The sequence below is a fragment of the Scyliorhinus canicula genome, chromosome 1 (assembly GCF_902713615.1).
Source record: "Scyliorhinus canicula chromosome 1, sScyCan1.1, whole genome shotgun sequence".
Classification (NCBI taxonomy): Eukaryota; Metazoa; Chordata; class Chondrichthyes; order Carcharhiniformes; family Scyliorhinidae; genus Scyliorhinus; species Scyliorhinus canicula.
The window spans coordinates 313,371,503-313,387,421 of NC_052146.1; the positions used below are offsets into that span (position 1 = coordinate 313,371,503).

Genomic DNA, 15,919 nt, shown 5'->3' on the forward strand with positions numbered 1-15,919 from the left:
TTCCTCCTCTCCATAAGCTCCGGCTTTTCTGAAACCCCAAATATCGCCACCAAAGGGTCCGGGTCCACTCCCTCCTCCACTATCCTGGCTAAGACCGTGAACACTCCCGTCCAGAATCTTCCCAGTTTCTCGCAACCCCAAAACGTGTGCATGGTTCGCTGGCCCCCATCCACACCTCTCGCACTCATCTGCTACCCCCTGAAAGAAGCCACTCATTCTCGCCTGAGTCATATGCACCCTGTGCACCACCTTAAACTGTATCAGGCTCATCCTTGCACAAGAGGAGGTCCCGTTTACCCGTCACAATGTCTCACTCCATACTCCCCAATTGATCTCCATTCCCAACTCCGCTTCCCATTTCTCCTTGATCTTCATCGCCCGCTCGCCTCCCTGCTCCCCCAGTCACTTATATGTATCCCCAATTCTTCCCTCCTTCCACATCCGGAAGCAGCAGTCGCTCCAGCAGGGTGTATTGTTGCTCGTTCTGATGAGTGTGCTTTACACTCAATTGGCTCTGTTTTATTCCTTAGCTCTGGAGTCGCCAGGTATCCTTATGATACCACCACAAGGTTCAAGTGCAGGTCAATAACTCAATACACCAGTTAGTAAGGTTCAATCAAACACGTTTATTAATACACAGTAAATTGATACTCATGCAACTAACACTAGCGGACTAAACTATTCCTACCACTATAAGCCAATACTTATCTTCGATAAGGGAACCCACTGGATCAGGGAACAATGGCCTCTTGTTCTGTCCTGAGACTGCAGGCTTCCCAGTTGGTACGGGCTAAGGGGTCAGGAGTGTCTATTCTCGTAGCGAGCGTTGGTTGGACACTTACTTGTCGGTGTAGCTGTTGGCCAGGCCTCTCCTTCTCACGGTCAAGTTCTTAGAGAGCTGCTGCAAAGGTGTTCTGCTGGGAGGGCCGGCTAAGAGAGCGAGCTGGACTTGGGACCTGACTTTTATAGGTCCCAGGGGCTTCGCGCCCTTTTGGGCGGACCCCGAACTTACTGTCAATCGATTGGATCCCATCCCAATCGATTGGTATGAATCCCCCAATGCTGAGGCTGTCTCTCGATCGCGGGGCGGTTCTTCCCAACTGGTTTGTTTCCTTTTGTTTCAGACCCTGTTGGCGCCGGGAAGTCTGACCTGCTATAGAATGTCCCAATTGTAGCTAATCGTTGTATCCATTGTTCCCGGGAATCGCTTCATTAATATGCAAACTGCTGGTTTCGGTGCTGTCTGCTTTCTTTGCAGCCAGAATACACAGGGAGATTCTGCAACCTGCTTGACTTTCTTAAAGTGTCCAATTTTCCCTGCGTGCTTTGTAAATCGCCATTTTGGGTTGGGAAGTGGCCAACTTCGGTGGCTACAGTATCCTGGCTACCCCCTCCAAACCTTTCGCACAAAGTCCCTAACCTGTAGATACCTGAACTCACTCCCCCTCGGCAGCTCTACCCTCTCCCTTAACTCCTCCAGACTGGCGAACGTTTCCTCCAAATACAGATCCCTCCCCTTGACCAACCACCCCCCCCCCCCCCCCCCCCCCCCCCCCCCCCCCCCCCACCTCCTGTATACACTATCCATCTCCCCGGCTATCAGTTTCTGCATTAACAATCACCAGGCAGGAATGTTCCCTTCCAGTCGGGGAACACTTCAGCAGTCAAGGGCATTCAGCCCCTGATTTTCAGGTAAGCGTTCTCCAAGGCGGCCTTCAGGACGAGCGACAACGCAGAATCGCCGAGCAGAAACTGATAGCCAAGCTAGAGGGAGAGAGAAAGAGCGAGAGAATGGAACAGGAATGTGGGGTTGTCTGTTGTGTGTCACCTGAAGGTCACAATGTGATCCTTTCCTGTATTTTCTTTCCCTACAGAGGCTGACTGCCCATCTCCACAGTAAGGACACTCCGCCCTATCTCATAAACCTGGACCCAGCAGTACATGAGATTCCTTTCCCAGCCAACATTGGTGAGCATCCTGGGTCAGGAGGAGAGGAACAATGGGAGTCAGAGCAGGTTTTTCATAGAACATAGAATTTACAGTACAGGAGGAGGCCATTCGGCCCATCGAGTATTCTCTGGCCCTTAGAAAGAGCACCCTAACTAAGCCCATACCTCAACTCTATCCCCATAACCCAGTAAGCCCACCTCCTTTTTAGCCACTAAGGGGTAATTTTGCACGGCCAACCCAGCTAACCTCTACATCTTTAGATTTGGGGAGGAAACCAGAGCACCTGGAGGAAGCCCAAACGGGGAGAGCGTGCACACTCTGTACAGTCACCCGAGGTCAGAACTGAACCTGGGTCCCTGGCTTGTGAGGCAGCAGTGCTAACCACTGTGCCGCTCACGGTGATCTGGCTGGGTGTGGGTCAGATGGGGATCGGGTTGCAGTCTCGGTGGAGGGGTGGGTGTTGCTGGGAGGGTTGCGGGGAGGGTGGGAGGGTGTTGCTGGGACGGGTTGCGGGGATGGTGTGGGAGGGTGTTGCTGGGACGGGTTGCGGGGATGGTGGCGGAGTGTCCTGGATCAGGCCTAACCTGTATCCACTGTCCCAGGGGGCCAGGTGTATCGGGGTCAGTAGGGATGAAGATGGTCTGACTGAGCTCTCTGTTTTACAGATATTCGGGACACGGTGAACTACAAGGAAGTGATGAAGCAGTATCCTTCTCAAGGAGGGGGCTGGAGGGATCAGAGCAGGGAGTGGGCAACATAATGGCCAATGTGTACCTGTGCATGAGGAGTCTAGTGTTAGCTTCAATGTACCGAAACTGGAGATTTGGCTCCCAAGAGCCCACTCCAACCTCCTTCTCTAACTTCAATCTAACCCCATTAACCTATCCTTCTATTCCTTTTTCTAGCTTCCTCCTCAATGCTTTTTGCCTCAACCACTCTTGCCACATAACAGATAAAGAAGTTATTCCACAAATTTCCTCCTGGATTTATTAGTGACTCTTGCATCACATCTTGCGTCTATCGTACAGAATTTGTAAATAACAACGATGTCTGTTCAATCTTTCAGATCAGTATAACCTCCATTCTGCTATAGCCCTGGTAAATGGTTTGTAAATGGTCCAGTGCCTCCGTCCTTACTGCAATATGGAGATTAAAACTGCTCACTCCCAAGTGAGATTTATGTAACAAATCCAGAACTTGAGACTCTGTGATGTTACCAGGATTCTGTACATAAAGAACAAAGAAAAGTACAGCACAGGAACAGGCCCTTTGGCCCTCCAAGCCCGTGCCGACCATGCTGCCTGTCTAATCTAAAACCTTCTACACTTCCGGGGTCCGTATCCCTCTATTCCCATCCTATTCATGTATTTGTCAAGATGCCCCTTAAACATCACTATCGTCCCTGTTTCCACCACCTCCTCCGGCAGCGAGTTCCAGGCACCCACTACACTGTTTAATAAAAAAAAACCTGCCTCGTACATCTACTCTAAACCTTGCCCCTCGCACCTTAAACCTATGCCCCCTAGTAATTGACCCCTGTACCCTGGGAAAAAGCCTCTGACTATCCACTCTGTCCATGCCCCTCATAATTTTGTCGACCTTGACTCCCATTTACCCACTGTGGTTCCATAATATGTTTAATTATATTTCTAGTTTTTTACTTTATCACTCAAGAAATTAACTCCACGGGCAGCACGGTGGCCTAGTGGTTAGCACAACCGCCTCAAGGCGCTGAGGTCCCAGGTTCGATCCCGGCTCTGGGTCACTGTCCGTGTGGAGTTTGCATATTCTCCTCGTGTTTGCGTGGGTTTCGCCCCCACAACCCAAAAATGTGCAGAGTAGGTGGATTGGCCACGCTAAATTGCCCCTTAATTGGAAAAAATAATTGGGTAATCTAAATTTAAAAAAAAAAAGAAATTAACTCCAGTACTTATTGACTCTTTTTCTGAGTGGCCGGACCTGCCAGTCCCGTGTCGCGCGCGGGCGCCCCCCCCCCCGTGTGTGTCGCGCGCGGGCGCCCCCCCCCCCCCCCGTGTGTGTCGCGCGCGGGCGCCCCCCCCCCCCCCCCCCCCCCCGTGTGTGTCGCGCGCGCGTCCCCCCTCCCGCCCCAAATCGCTGGCTTTTAAAGCAGATCAAGGCAGGCCAGCAGCACGGTTCGATTCCCGTAGCCCCTCTCGCTCGCTCGCTCTCTCGAGTTTGAGATGATTTGTTTTCCTGAACTCCTCCGCCAGATATGGGCTTGGACCCAATGGTGGCATTGTCACAGCTTTGAACTTATTTGCCACGCGGTTTGACCAGGTGAGTGGATGAGGGGGAGGCGAGGAATATATTTCTGAATCTTAAACAGTGTTTCTTGGTTTCCCCCCCCTTCCCCCATCCCCCATTGGTCAGTGAACTCTAACCCCTTCCTGTATTCATCCTTTGCTGTTTTTACTTTGGGGAAGGGGTTGTTTTATCCTGTATCTGAATGTTTGGTTGCTGATGCTGTTCCTCTTCAATTTGTCTGCTGCAGGTTATGAAATTTATTGAGAAGAGGCAGCAGGACTGTCGGTGAGTACAGCTCAGGTGGAGCTCCACTGCACCATTTCCCATTCCCCTGTGAGGGAGGACGGATCTTATAGAAACATATAAAATTATGAAGGGAATAGATAGGATAGATGCGGGCAGCTTGTTTCCACTGGCGGGTGACAGCAGAACTAGGGACATAGCCTCAAAATAAGGGGAAATAGATTTAGGACTGAGTTTAGGAGGAACTTCTTCACCCAAAGGGTTGTGAATCTATGGAATTCCTTGCCCAGTGAAGGCTACCTCGTTGGGTGTTTCTAAGGCAAAGGTAGATAGATTTTTGGACAGTAAAGGAATTAAGGGTTAGGGTGAGCGGGCGGGTAAGTGGAGCTGAGTCTATAAAAAGATCAGCCACGATCTTATCAGAAGATGGTTGGGCCGAGGACACTACCTTGAGGAACTTCTGCAGTGGTGATTGACCTCCAACCACCAGAACAACCAGCGGGGAGTTTCCCCCCTGATTCCCATTGACTCCAGATTAGCTCTGGCTCCTCGATGCCACAGTCAGTCAAAAGCTGACTTGATGTCAAGGGCAGTCACTCTCACCTCACCTCTGGCATTCAGCTCTTTTGTCCATGTCCCCCCCCCCCCCCCCCGGGGGGCCGTATGGTCAATCCCGGAGTGGTAAACCTGGCTCTCTCAGGCCTTCCACAGCCTGGTCTGGTTCCCACCCACAGGCAGTTTCTTGTAGAAACATCTTTGCCTTCAAAACCTTTTAAGTGGGCAAAACCTTGCCCTATTCACAGCCCATTCCAATTACCCCTAGAAAAAGCAACAAGAACCTAATCCCTCCTGTCCCCACTCTTCTCTCCCAAACACCACGATCAAGTGTCTCCCCTCCAAAAAACGCCAGTCCCTCGCCCCCCCCCCCCAAAAACTCCAACCGTCAAAACCATAAGAACATATCAAAAAGAGGCATTTCTGATTTGATTTGATTTATTGTTACATGTACTGATGTACAGTGAAAAGTATTTTTCTGCAGCCGAAGGAACGTACACAGTACGTAAAAGAATAATCAACAGAGAACATTGACAAATGGTTCATCGACAATCTGATTAGTTACAGTGCAGAACAAGCAGCCAAATAAAGCAAATACATGAGTAAGAGCAGCATAGGGCGTCGTGAATAGTGTTCTTACAGGGAACAGATCAGTCCGAGGGGGAGTCGTTGAGGAGTCCAGTAGCTGTGGGGAAGAAGCTGTTCCTATGTCTGGATGTGCGGGTCTTCAGACTTCTGTATCTTCTGCCTGTTGGAAGGGTCTGGAAGAAGGCAATGCCTGGGTGGGAGGGGTCTCTGACAATGCTGTCTGCCTTCCTGAGGCAGTGGGAGGTGTAGACAGAATCAATGTGGGGGTGGCAGGCTTGTGTGATGCGTTGGGCTGAGTTCACCACACTCTGCAGTTTCTTGCAATCTTGGGCCGAGCAGTTGCCATACCAGGCTGTGATGCAGCCGGATAGGATGATCTCTATCGCACATCTGCAGACGTTTGTGAGAGTCGATGCAGACATGTCAAATTTCTTTAGCTTCTGTCGGCAGTTGAGATGTTGGGCTTTCTTGACTGTTGCATCAACGCGAGTGGACCAGGACAGACTGTTGGTGATGGTGACTCCCAGGAACTTAAAGCTATCGACCATCTCCACTTCGGAGCCATTGATGCAGACGGGAGTGTGTGTTGAGCTGCGCTTCCTGAAGTCGATGATTAGTTCCTTGGTCTTTCTAACATTTAGAGAGCGGTTGTTTTGGGTGCACCATGCAACCAAGTGATTTATCTCCCTCCTGTAGTCTGATTCGTCGTTGTTTGAGATATGGCCCACCAGAGTCATATCATCTGCAAACTTATAGATTGAGTTGGAGTTAAATGTTGCCACACGGTCATGGGTGTATAGGGAATACAGTAGAGGACTGAGCACACATCCTTGCGGGGCCCAGGTGTTGTTGCCTATCCTGACAGATTGTAGTCTGTTGGTGCGGAAGTTGAGGATCCAGCTGCACAGGGAGGGGCATGTCCAAAGATATGCAGGTTAGATAGATTGGCGATGCTAAATTGCCCTTCAGTGTCCAGGAATGTGCGCTTAGATTATGGGGATAGGGCGGGGTGAACACTCTTAAATGGGCAGAGTGCTCATTCAAAGGGTCGGTGCAGACTCAATGGGCCGAATAGCCGCCTCCTGCATTGTAGGGATTCTATGAAAGAAGGTCTTAGATTGCAGGACATAGACGGATTGGAAAGATGGACAGATCAATGGCAGCTGGAATTTAAACCTGAAAAGTGGGAGGTGATGCACTTTGGAAGGAGTACCAGGACATACGGGGCTGGTTTAGCTCACTGAGCTAAATCGCTGGCTTTTAAAGCAGACCAAGCAGGCCAGCAGCACGGTTCGATTCCCGTACCAGCCTCCCCGAACAGGCACTGGAATATGGCGACTAGGGGCTTTTCACAGTAACTTCATTGAAGCCTACTCGTGACAATCAGCGATTTTCATTTCATTTTCATTTTCAATGACTGGCAGAATACTGGGAAGCTCAGAGGGAACTTGAGGTGTTTGTGCACAGATCCCTGAAGCTGGCAGGACAGGCGAAGAGGGCCGCTGAGGCGGGGGGGGGGGGACGCTGAGGCGGGGGGGGACGCTGAGGCGGGGGGGGGGGGCGCTGAGGCGGGGGAGGGCCGCTGAGACGGGGGAGGGGGGCGGCTGAGGCGGGGGAGGGCCGCTGAGGCAGGGAGGGGGGGGCGCTGAGGTGGGGGAGGGCGGCTGAGGCAGGGAGGGGGGGGCGCTGAGGTGGGGGAGGGCGGCTGAGGTGGGGGAGGGCGGCGGCTGAGGGCGGGCGGCTGAGGGGGGGGGGAGGGCGGGCGGCTGAGGGGGGGAGGGCGGGCGGCTGAGGGGGGAGGGCGGCGGCTGAGGGGGGGAGGGCGGCGGCTGAGGGGGGGAGGGCGGCGGCTGAGGGGGGAGGGCGGCGGCTGAGGGGGGAGGGCGGCGGCTGAGGGGGGGAGGGCGGCTGAGGGGGGAGGGGGGAGGGCGGCGGCTGAGGGGGGAGGGAGGGCGGCGGCTGAGGGGGGGAGGGGGCTGAGGCGGGGGGGGGCGCTGAGGGGGGAGGGCCGCTGATTCAGCAGAATTTTGCCTGGGATGGAGCGTTTCAGCTATGATGAGAAGTTGGATAGACTTGGGTTGTTTTCTCTAGAGCAGAGAATACTGAGGGTGACCTGATCGAGGTGGACAAGATATGAGGGGCATGGACAGGGTAGATAGGGAGCAGCTGTTACCCTTAGTTGAAGGGTCAATATCCAAGGACATGATTTTCAGGTCAAAGGCTGGAGGTTTAGTGGGAATTTAAGCAAATTACTGCAGATGCTGGAATTCAGAACGATGAACTCTGTTTCTCGTGTTTCTCACTCCATATCTGCTGCTAGATTGCTGATAACCTCCAGCATTATCTCTTAAAAACAGTCTTCAATTATAGAACATACAGTGCAGAAGGAGGCCATTCGGCCCATTGACCCACTTAAGCCCTCACTCCCACCCTATCCCCGTAGCCCAATAACCCCTTCCAACATTTTTGAACACTAAGAGCAATTTATCATGCCCAATCCACCCAACCTGCACGTCTTTGGACTGTGAGAGGAAACCGGAGCACCCAGAGGAAACCCACGCAGACATGGGGAGAACGTGCAGACTCCGCACAGATAGTGACCCAGCGGGGAATTGAACCTGGGACCCTGGCGCAATGAAGCCACAGTGCTATCAACTTGTGCTACCGTGCTGCCCTTAAAACCCTTTCTGAACAATACGGTTTTCTTAAGCAGGTTTGAGACTTTGCCAGAAAGGAGATACAGAGCTTCCCGGTGGAGCCGGCCTCCACATTGCTGGAGGAGGTGCTGACAACAGGGGGACTGGAGAAGGGGGTAGGGTCGGCGGTTTATGGAGCTATTTTGGAAGAGGAGAAGGCACCGCTGGAAGGGATCAAAGCAAAGTGGGAGGAAGAGTTGGGAGAGGGTATGGAGGCGGGGTTCTGGAGTGAGGTGCTCCGGAGGGTGAATGCCTCCACTTTGTGCGCGAGGTTGGAGCTGATACAGCTGAAGGTGGTGTATAGAGCCCTAACAAGGGCGAGGATGAGCCGGCTCTTTAAGGGGGTAAAGATGTGTGTGAACGTTGCGGGGAGGCCCCGCGATGGTCCTGTCCAAAGCTGGAGGATTACTGGAAGGAGATGTTTTGGGTAATCTCTAAAGTGGTGCATGTGAAGCTGGACCTGGGCCCTCGGGAGGCCATATTCGGGGTGTTGGGGGAGGGGGGGGGGGAGGGTGGGGGGCATATTCGGGGTGTCGGGGGGGGGGGGGGGCGCATATTCGGGGTGTCGGACCAGCCGGGGTTGGAAACGGGTGCGGAGGGAGATGTTGTAGCCTTCGCCTCGTTGATCGCCTGAAGGCGAAATGTTAATAGCCAGTCCCTGATTGCTAGCCAACCAGCGTCTAAATTTTGCAAATCGTCTCCAAGGGCAAATTCCACCTCAGTTCTAAGGGTGACACCGAGCATGATAGTCAGAATTTGTATTCCATCAAATGGGTGGAGACTGTAAATGGATTTTAATCTGTTAATTCCATCCCATGTGGACATACCACCCTTTTTAGGATGTGGGAGATTTTTGGACCATTCGTCAATTTTTGCAGACTCTGCTGGTTCCTGAGTCCATTGATGATCAAATATGTTTCTAGAGATAGTTTCACCTTTTTCCTCTATTTTTCTGCTTCCAACTCTAACCCGTTTGCGTTTTAAAGGGGCCAGTTGAATTAATTTAGTATTACGCTTTGTCGGAACACTATCTTCGTCTGATTCATTTGGCAGAGGAATTAATTTATTCTTGACACTTGATCTCGGCTGTGCATTTGCCGATTGTGCCACTAGGTGGGGTGCTTGGGCTGCTTGTTGAGTTTGTGTTACTTCAGCCGCTGTTTGAGTCTATACATGATTTGGAGGAAAATGTAACAGGTTTCATCAGTAAGTTTGCGGACGACACAAAGGTTGATGGAAGTGTGAATAGCGATCAGGATTATTAGAGAATACAGAAGGATTTGGATCATTTGGAGAGATGGCAGATGGCGTTTAATCCAGACAAAGGTGCACTTTGGAAGGTCTAATACAGTTGGGGAAAAATACAGTAAATGGCAGAAACTTTTAAGAGTATTGACAGGTAGAAGTATCTGGGTGTACAGGCCCACAGGTCACAAAGTGGCAATGCAGGTGGAAAAGGTAGCCAAAAAGGCAGATGGCATGCGTGCCTTCATTGGCCGGGGCATTGAGTTTAAGAATTGGCAAGTCATGTTGCAGCTGTACAGAACCGTAGTTAGGCCACACTTGGAGTATAGTGTTCAATTCTGGTTGTCACACTACCAGAAGGATGTGGAGGCTTTTGCGAGGGTGCAGAAGAGGTTTACCAGGATGTTGCCTGGTATGGAGGGCATTAGCTATGAGGAGCAGTTGAATAAACTCGGTTTGTTCTCATTGGGACGGTGGTTGAGGGGCGACCTGATAGAAGTCTGCAAAATTATGTGTGGCATCGACAGAGTGGATAGTCAGAAGCTTTTCCCCAGGGTAGAGGGGTCAATTACAAGGGGGCATAGGTTTAAGGTGCGAGGGGCAAGGTTTAGAGTAGATGTACGAGGCAAGTTTTTTACACAGAGGGTAGTGGGTGGCTGGAACTCGCTGCCGGAGGAGGTGGTGGAAGCAGGGACGATAGTGACGTTTAAGGGACATCGTGACAAATACATGAATAGGATGGGAATAGAGGGATATGGATACAGACCCCGGAAGTGTTGAAGTTTTTAGTTTAGACGGGCAGCATGGTCAGTGCGGGCTTGGAGGGCCGAAGGGCCTCTTCCTGTGCTGTATTTTCTTTGTTCTTTGGATTGGATTTGTTTATTGTCACGTGTACCAAGGTACAGTGAAAAGTATTTTTCTGCGAGCAGCTCAACAGATCGTAAAGTACATGAAAAGAAAAGGAAATGAAAGAAAATACATAATAGGGCAACACAAGGTACACAATGTAACTACATAAACACCGGCATTGGGTGAAGCAGACGGGTGTAGTGTTAATGACGTCAGACCATAAGAGGGTCGTTTAGGAGTCTGGTAACAGTGGGGAAAAGCTGTTTTTGAATCTGTTTGTGCGTATTCTCAGATTTTTGTATCTCCTTCCCGATGGAAGAATTTGGAAGAGTGAGTAAGCCGGGTGGGAGGGGTCTTTGATTATGATCTTTTGATTTTACCAGCCCGGTGAGGGATCAGAGATTTACCAGAATTATATCAGCCCGGTGAGGGATCAGAGATTTACCAGAATTATATCAGCCCGGTGACTGATCAGAGATTTACCAGAATTATATCAGCCCGGTGAGAGATCAGATTTACCAGAATTATATCGGCCTGGTGAGGGATCAGAGATTTACCAGTCCAAAGATGTGCGGGTTAGGTGGATTGCCCATGCTAAATTGCCCGTAGTGTCCTAATAAAAGTAAGGTTAAGGGGGGGTTGTTGGGTTACGGGTATAGGGTGGATACGTGGGTTTGAGTAGGGTGATCATGGCTCGGCACAACATTGAGGGCCGAAGGGCCTGTTCTGTGCTGTACTGTTCTATGTTCTATGTTCTATATCAGCTCGGTGAGGGATCAGAGATTTACCAGAATTATATCAGCCCGGTGAGAGATCAGAGGAGATTTACCAGAATTATATCAGCCCGGTGAGAGATCAGAGGAGATTTACCAGAATTATATCAGCCCGGTGAGAGATCAGAGATTTACCAGAATTATATCAGCCCGGTGAGAGATCAGATTTACAAGAATTATATCAACCCGGTGAGGGATACGAGATTTACCAGAATTATATCAGCCCGGTGAGGGATCAGAGGAGATTTACCAGAATTATATCAGCCCGGTGAGGGATCAGAGATTTACCAGAATTATATCAGCCCGGTGACGGATCAGAGGAGATTTACCAGAATTATATCAGCCCGGTGAGGGATCAGAGATTTACCAGAATTATATCAGCCCGGTGAGGGATCAGAGATTTACCAGAATTATATCAGCCCGGTGAGAGATCAGAGATTTACCAGAATTATATCAGCCCGGTGAGGGATCAGATTTACCAGAATTATATCAGCCCGGTGAGGGATCAGAGATTTACAAGAATTATATCAGCCCGGTGAGGGATCAGATTTACCAGAATTATATCAGCCCGGTGAGGGATCAGAGATTTACCAGAATTATATCAGCCCGGTGACGGATCAGAGATTTACCAGAATTATATCAGCCCGGTGAGGGATCAGAGATTTACCAGAATTATATCAGCCCGGTGAGAGATCAGAAATTTACCAGAATTATATCAGCCCGGTGAGGGATCTGAGGAGATTTACCAGAATTATATCAGCCCGGTGAGAGATCAGAAATTTACCAGAATTATATTCTGGGGCAGCAGGGTAGCATGGTGGTTAGCATAAATGCTTCACAGCTCCAGGGTCCCAGGTTCGATTCCCAGCTGGGTCACTGTCTGTGTGGAGTCTGCACGTTCTCCCCCTGTGTGCGTGGGTTTCCTCCGGGTGCTCCGGTTTCCTCCCACAGTCCAAAGATGTGCGGGTTAGGTGGATTGCCCATGCTAAATTGCCCGTAGTGTCCTAATAAAAGTAAGGTTAAGGGGGGGTTGTTGGGTTACGGGTATAGGGTGGATACGTGGGTTTGAGTCGGGTGATCATGGCTCGGCACAACATTGAGGGCCGAAGGGCCTGTTCTGTGCTGTACTGTTCTATGTTCTATGTTCTATATCAGCTCGGTGAGGGATCAGAGATTTACCAGAATTATATCAGCCCGGTGAGGGATCAGAGGAGATTTACCAGAATTATATCAGCCCGGTGAGGGATCAGAGGAGATTTAACAGAATTATACCAGCCCGGTGAGGGATCAGAGATTTACCAGAATTATATCAGCCCAGTGAGGGATCAGAGATTTACCAGAATTATATCAGCCCGGTGAGAGATCAGAGATTTACCAGAATTATATCAGCCCGGTTAGAGATTTACCAGAATTATATCAACCTGGTGAGGGATCAGAGATTTACCAGATTTATATCAGCCCGGTGAGGGATCAGAGATTTACCAGAATTATATCAGCCCGGTGAGAGATCAGAGATTTACCAGAATTATATCAGCCCGGTGAGGGATCAGAGATTTACCAGAATTATATCAGACCGGTGAGAGATCAGAGATTTACCAGAATTATATCAGCCCGGTGAGAGATCAGAGATTTACCAGAATTATATCAGCCCGGTGAGAGATCAGAGATTTACCAGAATTATATCTGCCCGGTGAGGGATTAGAGGAGATTTACCAGAATTATATCAGCCCGGTGAGAGATCAGATTTACCAGAATTATATCAGCCAGGTGAGGGATCAGAGGTTTACCAGAATTATTCAGCACGGTGAGTGATCAGAGATTTACCAGAATTATATCAGCCCAGTGAGGGATCAGAGATTTACCAGAATTATATCAGCCCGGTGAGAGATCAGATTTACCAGAATTATATCAGCCCGGTGAGGGATCAGAGGAGATTTACCAGAATTATATCAACCTGGTGAGGGATCAGAGATTTACCAGATTTATATCAGCCCGGTGAGGGATCAGAGATTTACCAGAATTATATCAGCCCGGCGAGAGATCAGAGATTTACCAGAATTATATCAGCCCGGTGAGGGATCAGAGATTTACCAGAATTATATCAGCCCGGTGAGAGATCAGAGATTTACCAGAATTATATCAGCCCGGTGAGGGATCAGAGATTTACCAGAATTAAATCAGCCCGGTGACGGATCGGAGGAGATTTACCAGAATTATATCAGCCCGGTGAGGGATCAGAGATTTACCAGAATTATATCAGACCGATGAGGGATCAGAGATTTACCAGATTTATATCAGCCGGTGAGGGATCAGATTTACCAGAATTATATCAGCCCGGTGAGGGATCAGAGATTTACCAGAATTATATCAGCCCGGTGACGGATCAGAGATTTACCAGAATTATATCAGCCCGGTGAGGGATCAGAGATTTACCAGAATTATATCAGCCCGGTGAGAGATAAGAAATTTACCAGAATTATATCAGCTCGGTGAGGGATCAGAGATTTACCAGAATTATATCAGCCCGGTGAGGGATCAGAGATTTACCAGAATTATATCAGCCCGGTGAGAGATCAGAAATTTACCAGAATTATATCAGCTCGGTGAGGGATCAGAGATTTACCAGAATTATATCAGCCCGGTGAGGGATCAGAGATTTACCAGAATTATATCAGCCCGGTGAGAGATCAGAGATTTACCAGAATTATATCAGCCCGGTGAGGGATCAGAGGAGATTTACCAGAATTATATCAGCCCGGTGAGAGATCAGAGATTTACCAGAATTATATCAGCCCGGTGAGAGATCAGAGATTTACCAGAATTATATCAGCCCGGTGAGGGATCAGAGGAGATTTACCAGAATTATATCAGCCCGGTGAGAGATCAGAGATTTACCAGAATTATATCAGCCCGGTGAGAGATCAGATTTACCAGAATTATATCAGCCCGGTGAGGGATCAGAGATTTACCAGAATTATATCAGCCCGGTGAGGGATCAGAGATTTACCAGAATTATATCAGCCCGGTGAGAGATCAGATTTACCAGAATTATATCAGCCCGGTGAGGGATCAGAGATTTACAAGAATTATATCAGCCCGGTGACGGATCAGAGATTTACCAGAATTATATCAGCTCGGTGAGGGATCAGAGATTTACCAGAATTATATCAGCCCGGTGAGAGATCAGAAATTTACCAGAATTATATTCTGGGGCAGCAGGGTAGCATGGTGGTTAGCATAAATGCTTCACAGCTCCAGGGTCCCAGGTTCGATTCCCAGCTGGGTCACTGTCTGTGTGGAGTCTGCACGTCCTCCCCCTGTGTGCGTGGGTTTCCTCCGGGTGCTCCGGTTTCCTCCCACAGTCCAAAGATGTGCGGGTTAGGTGGATTGCCCATGCTAAATTGCCCGTAGTGTCCTAATAAAAGTAAGGTTAAGGGGGGGTTGTTGGGTTACGGGTATAGGGTGGATACGTGGGTTTGAGTAGGGTGATCATGGCTCGGCACAACATTGAGGGCCGAAGGGCCTGTTCTGTGCTGTACTGTTCTATGTTCTATGTTCTATATCAGCTCGGTGAAGGATCAGAGATTTACCAGAATTATATCAGCCCGGTGAGGGTTCAGAGGAGATTGACCAGAATTATATCAGCCCGGTGAGAGATCAGAGATTTACCAGAATTATATCAGCCCGGTGAGGGATCAGAGGAGATTTACCAGAATTATACCAGCCCGGTGAGAGATCAGAGATTTACCAGAATTATATCAGCCCGGTGAGGGATCAGAGATTTACCAGAATTATATCAGCCCGGTGAGAGATCAGAGATTTACCAGAATTATATCAGCCCGGTGAGGGATCAGAGATTTACCAGAATTATATCAGCCCGGTGAGAGATCAGAGATTTACCAGAATTATATCAGCCCGGTGAGGGATCAGAGATTTACCAGAATTATATCAGCCCGGTGAGGGATCAGAGATTTACCAGAATTATATCAGCCCGGTGAGAGATCAGAGATTTACCAGAATTATATCAGCCCGGTGAGGGATCAGAGATTTACCAGAATTATATCAGCCCGGTGAGAGATCAGAGATTTACCAGAATTATATCAGCCCGGTGAGGGATCAGAGATTTACCAGAATTATATCAGCCCGGTGAGAGATCAGAGATTTACCAGAATTATATCAGCCCGGTGAGGGATCAGAGATTTACCAGAATTATATCAGCCCGGTGACAGATCAGAGATTTACCAGAATTATATCTGCCCGGTGAGGGATTAGAGGAGATTTACCAGAATTATATCAGCCCGGTGAGAGATCAGATTTACCAGAATTATATCAGCCAGGTGAGGGATCAGAGGTTTACCAGAATTATTCAGCACGGTGAGGGATCAGAGATTTACCAGAATTATATCAGCCCAGTGAGGGATCAGAGATTTACCAGAATTATATCAGCCCGGTGAGAGATCAGATTTACCAGAATTATATCAGCCCGGTGAGGGATCAGAGGAGATTTACCAGAATTATATCAGCCCGGTGAGGGATCAGAGGAGATTTACCAGAATTATATCAGCCCGGTGAGGGATCAGAGGAGATTTACCAGAATTATATCAGCCCGGTGAGGGATCAGAGATTTACCAGATTTGTATCAGCCTGGTGAGGGATCAGAGATTTACCAGAATTATATCAGCCCGGCGAGAGATCAGAGATTTACCAGAATTAAATCAGCCCGGTGACGGATCAGAGGAGATTTACCAGAATTAT

At 49.4% G+C, this 15,919-nt stretch overlaps 1 protein-coding gene across 1 annotated transcript in view; it reads left to right on the forward strand.

Moving 5' to 3' along the window:
• Positions 1-1,875: 1,875 nt before the first annotated feature.
• Positions 1,876-15,919, forward strand: part of gpn1 (GPN-loop GTPase 1) — a 33,549-nt gene continuing 19,505 nt past the window's right edge. The window contains exons 1-4 of the mRNA XM_038817622.1: positions 1,876-1,968; positions 2,616-2,655; positions 4,182-4,248; positions 4,463-4,500. Of these exons, the coding sequence (XP_038673550.1) occupies positions 2,648-2,655; positions 4,182-4,248; positions 4,463-4,500 (113 nt within the window). The 5' untranslated portion in view covers positions 1,876-1,968; positions 2,616-2,647. The remainder of the gene's footprint in view (positions 1,969-2,615; positions 2,656-4,181; positions 4,249-4,462; positions 4,501-15,919) is intronic.